Genomic DNA, 11,672 nt, shown 5'->3' with positions numbered 1-11,672 from the left:
GAGACCGCATGAGACGGGACGGATGACATGGGACGCTCCAGGCTGCAGGCTGCATATACTTTTGAGCTCTTGCAGCATTTGAAACTGAGGAATAAGACACATTTACTCCTACTTACAGCAAGGTGTAAGAGTATTATGAGACATACTTTTCCTCTGATTATTATTAAAACTGTTTGCATAAGAATACCATATTATACTGATAACTCTCAACAAGATAACCATGGAGCCATAGTCTGTCCTTGTGAAAAGCCCAGGATGTTTCTGGGGGCGGAGCAGGCAGAAGAGATTCCCAGACAGAATGAAATAAACTGACATCTACTTTGTTATGACTTTGTATCAACATCTACTTTGTATAAATGTAGAGCTGTAGAGGGCTTACGTTAGACATTTTCTGTACTGTTTTGTAATGTGGAAACTGTCTCCTTGTGTTCACAAGTAAAATGAACTTTGATATAACTTCAGTGGTCTCTGTCTATTCTTGATGATGAAATTATGTATTATTATTTTATTTAAGATAAACTCTCAAGTGATTAATCACATGAATGTTCAGAGCAGGAAGAGCCAATCAGACAGTGTTCCAGTTCCATACTATTCATTATACTGTATACAGTATACTCCTAATTGTCTTAGTATATTGATTTTTGTACAAAACAATTCAACATTCGTCCCTGTTTCATGCCAATAGGAAACGACCTCCCAGTACTATATCACTTTGGTTTTACAAAGCAGGACTGTCCCAAAACATCATTAGAATATTCCTCAAGTATTCCTGCAAGTAGAGGTTTTTAGTGACTGTCATGATTTATGGCATCTGGCATCGCTATATGTCAACGGTATTATACTGCTGAACTATCAATCTATGTAATTTTTTTGCAATCAGTAACAAAGATGTTAAGTTGTATTTCTAACCACCAATAATAAAAAAAAGTACTAAATAATTTGACTTAATCTACCAGAGGGCAGCAACAACCTATGAATATTTTCTCAAACTGCAAAATATAAAAGTCATGTGATTTCACAACAAATTTATAGAGGTTTAATTAAATGCTTTCGCATGCACCAGAAATAACCCCTGAAAAAATGTATATACAGTACAATAACCTTGCACAGATCTTTGGTACTTCACACTTTGCTAAACAGTTCTTTCATGCATCAGCAATCCTATATTTGACTTTCATAACTTCAAGGCACACATAAATAATGATTTACCAGGATCTCCTTCACCATATAGATCTCATACAAATACCTTACTTGGTTTCACAAGTTTAACCTTTCTGCTCCTTTGTTGTGTTTCATTCCATTTCATTTACAAAGACAAGAACTTAAAATGATTTATGTGGCACATAGGTTTCAAAATGATCTCAAACTTGACATCAACAGTACGAGACCAGACTACTGGCCTGGGTACAGTATTTGCTACTTCTTCCAGATACATGTAAAGGCTGGAGTTGATTCTCATGTGACTCCGTTTCCTGGAACTTGTCTCTTTGTTGAATTCTGTCCATCAGCTTGTCTTTCCTGCAGCAGTAAAGCTTTAAGATGTTGTCATCCTCATCAAGTGGTCCATATTAACCTCCAGTGCTCAATTTACTCTGTAGACGGAGAAGAGAAGTGTCTTAAAATGTTACCAGCATAAATCCTAATTAGTGAGAGAGATAACTAATATAGTCATATACCTTCTTGGCATTGTCCACACACTGCATGTATGCCGAGGCGATATTCGAGCAGGACAGAGTCTTTCCTGTGTTCTCCTTGTAGCATTTTAAAATCTGACTCTGCAAGTCACCACACACCGGCTGGATATGGAAACGCCTGCGAGAGACATGCAAATATCCAATATGTTGGTTTGGTAGTTCATACCATATTTGTGAAACATGAGCCTATTATCTTATTTATAAACATATCTCTATAATGAATGTCAAGTCCTTTGTCCTTGTACCATGCATCAGAGCAACCTTACTAAGTTAACCTCATAATGTCCATTAGTGAATGTAAAAGGTCGTGTTTGGGCATGTTTGCCCATGTGTAATGTGACAACACAGTGTAAAATTGTAATTTCCCCTTGGAAATCATTAAAAAATAAAAAAATGTGTGTCTTCTCCATCTTCATAAACCATTAAAATGTTACATATTATTGAGACTAGATCATTAAGGAAGGCACATTTGCGTATAATTTTTGCATTTAAACAAAAGCAGTGAATCCAAACTTACGCAAAGCGGTTGTGAGTCTCTTCCTTGCCCTTCTGGAAGCTCTCAGCAGTCACTTTGTAAAACTCAGTGCACTGTTGAAAAGGTAAAATCACCACAAGTTACCATCAAGGTAAAATATGTTAAATATAAACAGCTTTTTCACTGAAACTGAGTTGCAGATTCAGCTGATGGTTCTCTTTAGCTTTATCACTACGAGCGACCCCTTTGATATTGATTTTTAAGTCAGAAATATTGAATATCATCAAGACAAAGGGTGGCTTTAATGGGAGTTAAACCTAAGTGAGATGCAGAGATGAGGAATACTCAAAGTGTTGCTCACCTTTGCTTCAAGTTTTGTGATATGTTCCTTGTAGAGAGTGTCTCGTTTCATCAACTCTTTCTCCCTCTCCTCCAGCTGATGAGCCTGTGTGAGTTTAAAAGGTTTATAACGACATCATCATGCCTCTGTTACGACATTTATTGTTTGATATTTTATGGACCATAATACCCAGAATTTCCACAGTTATACTGGTAAATAACTTTTTTTGTCTCAGACAAAATAAAGAGCAATGCAACACAGCTGTTATGTGCGATTAGAGCAGAAGGAAAGTGAAAAAGTGAGTCATGCACGTAGAAATTCTCTCCCGTCTTACCTTCAGCTCCATCCGCTGAAACAACACAAGGGAAGCAAGAAAGACAAAGGGGCACAATAAGAGGAAAGGTTTTCGATTTACAAGAGAGATCCTTACACATCGTACAGATCATGCGTTTCTTGTGCTTACATAAAGCTGCACCATGAGCCTTTCGTCGTCAGTCTTCATTCGCTCTTTCATGATGGAGTCGGTCAGGTTCTCCACGTACGCCGCCTTCTCCAACTCCAGCGTCTTTTTCACCTGCTCCTCCACCTGAGCCTGAGCGGCTGCTTGGGCCTCTGCTTGAGCCTGAGCCCTCATCTCCTCCAGCCTTCACACAGATCACATGTTTTAACTTTTTCTACTGGTTTTACCACTAGGAGATTAGTTGATAGACAGACATATAATCAATCACAATTTTAAGTACTTTTTGGGAGAGAGTTCCGGCTTTAGTAGTTTGTCTTTTATCACTGTAAACTAAATGGGTTTTGGACAGTTGGTCGACATCATCTGGTAAATAAAATTTGATTTTTTCCCTATTTTCTGACATGTCATACATAAAACGATTAATCAATTGACAAACGTATTTGGCATGTGAACTGATTCTGCAAATAAATTGCAGCCCTACAGTTCATGCAGTTTTATCATTTTCCTCTCATACTTTATATTTCTAGATTTATAAGTGGTAACATTAATTAGTAGCTTGTAATTTTAATATTGCATCTAATGCTTGCAACCACAATTGTACTACATTTATATTTGTGTATTTACTTTGTATTAGGGATGCAACTAATGATAATCTTTCCTAATGATTAATCTGCTGATTATTTTATTGAATAACCAATAATGAAATACTATAAAATGTAAAATCAGCAAATATCTGCATTTGAGAAGTCTGAACCAGTCGACACTTTTAAATGATTAATCAATCAGCGTATGTCTATCAAGCATCTTCCTTTATTATCTACAGTTCATCTGTATTTATTGTATCTCATCTGACAAAGACAGGACACAAACATCTTCTCACACACATAATGAGATGGGACAGAAACTCAGTAAAACATTGACAGTAACGTGTCCTTACTGTTGCTGCAGCTCCTGCCTTTTCTGGTTGATCTCCTCTTCCAGACTCATCTGCATCTCCTCTTTGATCTTCTGCCTCAACTCTTCCTCCATCACTTCAGGAGGAACAGGCGGGGCTGTAAACATATTTAAATTTGAGATGGAAAAAAGCACAAGAACTTTAGTTGATTTATCATGGTGATCAGCTCACCTGCTGCAGGTGGTGGCGCTGAAGCGACAGAAGGTACTTTGTCCTCAACAACAGGGTACAAAAACAGGGTTTTGGGGGGCTCCTCAGCAGGGGGAGTTGGAGCAGGTAGAGGTGGTGCGGGAGGCTCTACGAAGGGTTCACATACAGGTGCATCAGTGGGCATGATGGCCAGCTCCACACAGTGACAGGATGGCAAAGGTTCTTTACAAGTGAGCTCTGGAGGGGGAGACGGTGCCGCCACCGTCTCTGGAGGGAGAGACGCTGCCACCACAGGCTCTGGAGGGGGAGACGGTGCCGCCACCGTCTCTGGAGGGAGAGACGCTGCCGCCACAGGCTCTGGAGGGGGGGACGGTGCTGCCACAAGTTCTGGAGGGAGAGATGCTGCCGCCACCGGCTCCGGAGGGGGGGACGGTGCCGCCACAGGCTCAGGAGGGGGAGAGGGTGCTGCCACAGGCTCTGGAGAAGGTGGAGGTGGGAGCAGTTTACATGTAGGTGGTGGATCGACAGTTGAAGCCACAACTGGAGGCACTTCTTTTTCAACTGCAGTGGGTGGGACTGCAGGCTCAACAAGAGTCGTCTCCACTTGGGGAGGTAAAACTACAGCTTCAACTGGAACTGAGTCAACAGGACAGGGTTGTGTTATTGGTTCAACTGGTGTTAAATCAACAGCGGGCGGAGGTTGAACGGTTTCCACTGGTGGCACAGACAAAACGACCACTTCAAGAGCTTCAACAGAGGGAGTTACAGCAGCATGCTCAATAGTTGTTGGAGATGTTTCAGAAGGCAGAGGTGAAGCTAAAGGTTCAGGTGGAGCTACAGCTGATTCTACAGGTGGAGCTAGGATCACAGGTTTGAAGCTGTGTTCTGACAGGATTTCTGTTTCTATATGAGGTGGGATAAAGGATTCAGCAGGAGGTGGAGGAGATTCAAGCTCCACAGGTACTTGTGGGGTAGGTGGAGAAGGAGGTATAGGGGCCGAGACAACAGTGTCGGTTAGAGGTGGAGTTTTTGGTGGGGCCACAGGATCCACAGAGGTAGGAGGCAGGGAGTGAACCTTTACAGCAGGAGGAGGTTCCACTGACGGAGGTGTAGATGGGGCTTCTTGGGAAGGAGAAGGTGGTGGAGCGGGGTCTGAGACTACAGGGGCGGTTAGAGGTGGAGATTTGGTCTCTACAGGTGGAGGTAGGGAGTGAAACTTTACAGGAGGAGGAGGGACGAGTTTTACAGGAGGAACAGGTTCCACTAATGGAGGTGGAATGAACAGAGGAGATGGTGGAGGTGCCAGAAGAGGTATCAAGTGTCGGACAGACGGGGGGGGGACTGGAGTGGGTGTTTGGGTTTCAGATGTTTGTGGCGGAGGACGTCCATTCTGAGAGAGCTGAGGAACCTTTGAAGACTGTTTCATCCGATTGATCACTTTATCCGACAGCTGAAGAGAAACAAGCGAAATATCTTTAAAATGCATCCTGTCTCTGTTATTTTTGGTTATTTCGTTTTTGGGGCTGTAATGGGTCCTGAGGCCCAGTGTAGTTTTTCTATTTTTTTTAAAAGTTAGGATTTAGTTTAAGTCATGGTGTCTTCCTTTCCTTTGTTTCTTTTTATGTTTATTTCTTCTTATTAACACACACACACACACACACACACACACACACACACACACACACACACACATATAAATAAATATATAAATAAAAAGGAGCAGTTAGTATGATTTTACTGCCAGAGCAGGACTGAGGATTAATCAGTACTTGGTGCTTTTTTAGTTTACTTGTACTGTCTTGTGTTGGGAATCTGGCTTCTGATTAGATATTACAAAATACAGCTATTGGACAAATGTAGTGAAAGGGTTGAAAGGTTAAATGTAGTAACATTTTACATCAAAATCTTTTCTTACCATCACTTCAATTATTTCATGATGTACCTGACAAGCTTTCCCCCTGATCTAGTATTAATAATTGTGTGAGCCATTCTCTCAACCTTTGAGCCAACATGGATAAGAAGCCCTTAAAAGTGCTCAAAAAAATCAGAGATTGCAACATCTACAGCTCATCTGAGGAAGATCATGTAATATGATCGAAAGCTGCATAACGGCTAGTGACTGGAGCTTGTAATGAAAACAGGTCTGACAGCCAGATATTATGAGATAAATGGATTATTTACTAACAATATTTAAAGATCAGGAAATACTAATAAACTGTGTCATAATTTCAAATATGTTACTCAACATACTACATCATTATTATTTAGGTCTATGAAACTTGTTGGTAAAAGGACAACCCATGTATTGGCTGCTTGTTAAATGTTGCCCTGATATTGCATGAGGTCACCGATAGTGGACAAAAGGTCGCAGGTTAATAATTCCCTAAAAATAATTGGATGATTATTTTAAAAAGTTCGTTCATAAACTGAAAGCTTGTTTAATTTGAGGTCCACGATAATATTGTTTTTGTTACGGTAAGGATTTTGAAACTTAATTGCAGTTATTTTCACATGATGATAATAATATAAATAATTTGGCTATATAGCCTAATGTGTTATTTAAGCAGATGTCAAAAGTATGTTTGTTTTTTCGTGGAGTCCCCCTGAAAACCGACCGTTCTTTCTATATTTAGCACAAACGGCGGAGCAGTCTGTAGAGAAAACTAACGTGGGTGAGAGATCACTATTTACGGATTACATCACAGAATCAGAGAACTGAAGATCATCCCGGATTGCAAATGAAACAGTAACACTCTGCAGCGACGGTCTCTCTATCGAAAAAGTCGGCACTAATAGTTTTGTTTGAATACTTTCTCCCACTTCAAATGCATGCATTATGCTCCCTGGGCTTTCACTCACCCGAATGCCCTTCACAAAAGTAATTCCTCCGCCTTCACCATCCTCATGAGAGAGGTGACTCGGGCTGTTTCCCCCCATCCACACACACCTGGAGCAGCCGCAGCTACACACACTATCAAGACTGTGTGTTTACTGAAAATATTTAATCCACAACGTGGATCTCAGTGAAATCCACTCAGCTGCAACAATCTGCCCTTCCCACTGCTAACAACACCCACTGCTGCTATTGGATGCAGCTGAACAACGCCTCTCTGGATTGGTCGGCTCAATTTAAAGCCAATGAACTGTAAAGGAACATTTTGTCCCAGCTATACCATTTATAAAATAACTAATAAATAATCCATTCTTATTTTTCTTTACCAGTGGTGGAAGAAGCAATATTTAATAAGTATATATAATAACTATAAGTATCAATAACTATAAGTACAACAGTATTAGAATCTAAATATACTTGTTAAAAGTCCAACAAGTACTCAATATGAATGGCTCATTTTAAAATAACATATTGTATCATAATTATTGATGCTATTGATTATGTGTAAATATCCCTTTAATGTTGTAGCTGGTAAGGGTGGGGATAATTTCAACTACTAATTCACAGCTGGGTAGTTTTATCTAATAATACAGCATTTGTTGATTTAATTTAGTATTAATAATCTGCAAAGTAACTACAGTTGTCAGACATTTTGTAATGAAGTAAACAATACAATATTTACCATAAAGGAGCATAAAATACCTCGGAATTGTACTTACTTACAGTACTGAAGTAAATACCCTGGTACGTTACACCGCTTCTTTTCAAACTTGCACTTCTTGTTATGCTAAATTATTCAACAGCTACAGAGACTCTATAATCTATTTGTAGCCATGTTGTCATTTTAATTTATGTGCAGGGAGTGTAAAGATTGATTGTACTGTACAACGTGATGTTTCCTGCTAACAAATACTGGTCCAGTACACCTCAGACAGATTGACACAAGGAAAAAAATACAGACACTAAACAATCTTCATAAATAATCCCGTTGACATTCAAACTGTTTGATTTCAGCTGCCCCTTGAACATTAATATAGTATTTTTTCCATTCAGCATCACATTGTTGTGTTCACTATAATCCTACTGTGTCATGTTCAGAAAATAAATGTTCAACTAACATTACAGACATAAGAAAGTTGCATCCTGATTTTGCATTTGTGAATGCTAATGAGGTTTTAATGTTTAAAAATACGGCAGGTGATATTCTATATTTTTACTATCAAAAATCCCATTAAAAGATCAAAAACAACAAAAAATTGATCCTTTTAAGAAGTAGCTAAAGCCTGGTAAAGTGTAAAGGTGTAGAACTGCATTAAAGTCTGTTAATGAATAAATCCTAAATATGTCCTGTTGCTGTAGAAACTCATTAGTGTACCAATACACCGCAGCTGAAATTAGTCAACAAATGCTCTACATACTCCTGTGTGAGTAATGAGCTACAGTTCTCAGCTGTTTCTAGAAATTATTTGACCTTTATAACCAGTTTATTAAAGCTGCAATAACTGATTTACCGGTGGCAGCAGAAGCAGGCTGTAAACACAACATTAACATATCTATATTAAGGCTTCAATTATAGATTATTTTAATTTCATTCATTAACCCTAACCCTATGGGCACCTATTGAAATTAATTCCATTATTCACTCTCTTTTAACAGGTTTTCAGGCTCTGGCTGCTCAACGTTTACAAGTTAGTTGCTAGCTGGGTCTGTCTGCTGTTTTTGATACAGACTAATGCAAATATAGAATATCACCAGCCTTATTGTGTTGTGCATGTGTGTGTGTGTGTGTGTGTGTGTGTGTGTGTGTGTGTGTGTGTGTGTGTGTTAGATCTAGTATGGCTTAAATTAAATGACAAATGTATAAAATCACTGCAGGATAGTCAACCACAATCTCTAAGTCCAACACAGTGGCTGTTTTCCAAATCGACCACCCTTCATCTTCATCTTCATCCTCCTCACGCGACCTTCTTCTCCTTGACATCAGGTCCACGCAGGGCCGCCCGCACGCTGCTCCACACCTCTGTGTACAGCAGAGTGCCCAGAAAGACCACGGCCGTGCCCACCCAGTGCCACGTGGTGAAGGGGTTTTGGAAGTAGATGATGGAGAAGATGAGGCTCAAGAACTTCCTCAGAGTCACCACCAGAGTGACGGTCAGCGAGGTGCACTCTGTGGTCAGAATGAAAACGCCACGGATGCACACATATCTGAAAACAACTGGTTAAAGTCTGTAACAAGCGTGCAGGTATGTTGATTTTTCCACATTGATAACAAATAACAGAAATGTTGTACACCCCACAAGATAAACAAATGAACGATTTGTTATTTTCTATACAATAAAAAGTGGTTTTCAAACGTTTTGGCTTGTGACAAGGACTGTGACTGTTCTGTGTGATATTATAATACCAGTGTGAACTTGTTACCAGAGTATCAGTAGCTATATCAAAACAAGTTTTCAATACTTTCTTATTACCAGTAGGTAATTTGTTAATTTTTAACAGGGGGATGGATCGTTTAGAAGTCCAACCCTCACTTACATTAATTTTTAGATAATATTATGGATCCAAGACAAAACTGACTCTAGACTTCGCTCTATATAACTATTCAATGTATTAGCGTTTAATGTTCCAATAACCATAGATATAAAACAATAGATATGACATGTAATTCTGACTCGTTTTATATCTATGGTCTTAACACACGCATTGCAAGAACTTTAACAAATTAAACATAATAGTTTAAAATTAGCAAAGCGGATCCGAGAATTGTATTGATGCAATGCTTTGTAGGCCGGCGATGTGTGGTGCTGGAGCCTTCAGACACACAGATAAACATGTCTTTTTTTATCATCTTATGACCTCTTGTGTATGTTGAGGGGGCCAATATAATAAGGTAACAAATATTACAAAAGATAACTAAATACAAGCCAGTGAGTTAAACTTGTTTGGATACTGTGTGATGACGTTGATCACCAGGTATAGCCACATTATCGGCATAGTCAGTCCAACCACCGGTACAACTGTAGGAGCTGAGACAAAGAGAAGATGTTCATTTACATCTGTGAATAAAGATGCAAAACGTGCAAAATGCTTTCCTGAATGAATGGATGGATGGCACTCACTGCTGTGACTGAAGTAGACACAGTGGTTGTAGATGTCTGTGGAGAGAAGCAGGAAGCCTGGCAGAGGCAGGCAGTGCTACAAAGACACAAAAAAGATCAATAGCTGGTGAAGAGATAATTTATTTCTTAACGCTCAAATGAAGCTTGAATTTCCCAGGAAGCCTTTTGAATATTTTAGGGGTTGTCTGCATGTTGGAGAAAACTCACATTATAAAAGAGGGCTTCCTTGGAGTGTTTTCCATACTGCTTGTACAGTGTCTCCTGGAAAATGCCCATCCTCGCAGACGTCAGAAGAGCAAAGGTCAACATGCCAATACCTGAATGAACCGAAATCAACGTCAACAACTAAATACATCACTTTGGACTGTGCAAAGTTATGATGGAAGTTTTCACGATTTTAGATGAACTAGTTCACAGATTTATCAAAAAAAGAACAAGATGCACATTTGCTGCAGCCCTTTTGCAAATAAAATGCCAATTTAAAGTCTTTAGCACCCAAAACTCACCTATAAGCCAGTGCATTAAGGCATTAAAGCCTTGCTCTTCTGATCCCTCATTGCCTACATTCTGCAGAAACAAATACATAAATAAAACATCCCAGGTCAAGATTGCGCATTTTGAGAGAGACTTAGTCTTGGATTGAAGAAGGTGGTGCATAGACAAACAGACACTTAATAGGAAAATAAAAACATAATGCAACATGTTCTTCAGGGGACTCACCATTTGTCTCGCAGACATGATGGTACAGATGAAGATGCCAGCTGAAATTAAAGCTACAGACAGATATTTACTCGCTGAATACCTGCAGGGGGAGAAGAAGGTGAGGGACAAATAACTCCAATGAAACTGCATATTGACGCTTTTAAACTTGCCGACATATATACAAGCTTTAAAGTATTATTGTTGCCAGAGGAAGCAGGTGTACCTTTTCTTCAGGATGATTATTCCCAGGATCATGTTAGCGATTAGTGATCCCTGCAATGAAACAAGACAGAGATCAGTCGGAGGTAGAGGTAATAGACGAGGGTGATGTGATGATAGGGGAAATTAAAAAAAATATAGGTAAAAAGCAGCCAAACAACAGTTCTTACTGATCTGAAGATCATGTGTAACGGCATTGCGATGTTGAAGTTGAGAGCGTAATTGTTGATGACGCTGACTGTGAAGAACATGATCACCATGATCACATAGTTTCTGAGGAAAAAGAGACAGAACAGGTTTGTTTTAGGACCTGTTCTACATCTTGCAGCAGGTAATCCTAACCCCATTGATGTGTTTTTACCTTAAAGGGATTGCTGGTTTCTTCCTCCCAAAGTTTGTTTCAAAGATGAAACCTTCTAATGAGATGAAGACAAACTGAGCGAAGGTGACTATGTTGCCACATCCTGGAAACTGTCTGAACAAAACCGAAAAATATAGCCGCAAGCGGCAATTTGTGGGTTCAAGACCTTTTTCTCAATAGCAACTTCAAAGTAATTACACACATGTGGTCCAACGTTGTTATAAAACATACAACGATTGGACAAACACTGCACTTTGTTTAAAATGTCTACAACTGATTTGTTAAAAACATTTATTTTCAATTC

General features: G+C 39.4%; 2 protein-coding genes across 5 annotated transcripts in view; both read right to left on the bottom strand.

Annotated features, from left to right (window-relative positions):
• Nucleotides 1-1,008: 1,008 nt before the first annotated feature.
• LOC116694185 (vegetative cell wall protein gp1) lies at nucleotides 1,009-7,169 on the bottom strand. Of its 4 annotated transcripts, XM_032523733.1 has the most exons (10): nucleotides 6,934-7,169; nucleotides 4,521-5,524; nucleotides 4,096-4,391; nucleotides 3,907-4,021; nucleotides 2,973-3,153; nucleotides 2,844-2,858; nucleotides 2,531-2,614; nucleotides 2,212-2,282; nucleotides 1,677-1,812; nucleotides 1,009-1,592 (listed from the first exon to the last, which is right to left on the bottom strand). In XM_032523733.1, the coding sequence occupies exons 1-10, from the start codon at nucleotides 7,009-7,011 to the stop codon at nucleotides 1,569-1,571; spliced, it is 2,004 nt and encodes a 667-aa protein (XP_032379624.1). In that variant the 5' UTR covers nucleotides 7,012-7,169; the 3' UTR covers nucleotides 1,009-1,568. The 4 variants fall into 4 exon arrangements, with proteins under 4 accessions (XP_032379624.1, XP_032379621.1, XP_032379623.1 ...); XM_032523730.1 differs by having other exon boundaries at nucleotides 4,096-5,524; XM_032523732.1 differs by having other exon boundaries at nucleotides 3,907-4,000; nucleotides 4,096-5,524.
• A 388-nt stretch (nucleotides 7,170-7,557) lies between these two features.
• Nucleotides 7,558-11,672, bottom strand: part of slc35b4 (solute carrier family 35 member B4) — a 6,128-nt gene continuing 2,013 nt past the window's right edge. Inside the window, exons 2-10 of the mRNA XM_032523734.1 lie at nucleotides 11,369-11,482; nucleotides 11,178-11,280; nucleotides 11,012-11,061; nucleotides 10,807-10,888; nucleotides 10,593-10,653; nucleotides 10,294-10,403; nucleotides 10,087-10,162; nucleotides 9,918-9,993; nucleotides 7,558-9,172 (exon numbers count right to left, since the gene is read on the bottom strand). Coding sequence (XP_032379625.1) covers nucleotides 8,923-9,172; nucleotides 9,918-9,993; nucleotides 10,087-10,162; nucleotides 10,294-10,403; nucleotides 10,593-10,653; nucleotides 10,807-10,888; nucleotides 11,012-11,061; nucleotides 11,178-11,280; nucleotides 11,369-11,482 — 922 coding nt within the window. The 3' untranslated portion in view covers nucleotides 7,558-8,922. The remainder of the gene's footprint in view (nucleotides 9,173-9,917; nucleotides 9,994-10,086; nucleotides 10,163-10,293; nucleotides 10,404-10,592; nucleotides 10,654-10,806; nucleotides 10,889-11,011; nucleotides 11,062-11,177; nucleotides 11,281-11,368; nucleotides 11,483-11,672) is intronic.

The sequence above is a fragment of the Etheostoma spectabile genome, chromosome 8 (genome assembly GCF_008692095.1).
Source record: "Etheostoma spectabile isolate EspeVRDwgs_2016 chromosome 8, UIUC_Espe_1.0, whole genome shotgun sequence".
NCBI lineage: Eukaryota > Metazoa > Chordata > Actinopteri > Perciformes > Percidae > Etheostoma > Etheostoma spectabile.
This window is presented reverse-complemented; position numbering and strand designations above follow the sequence as displayed.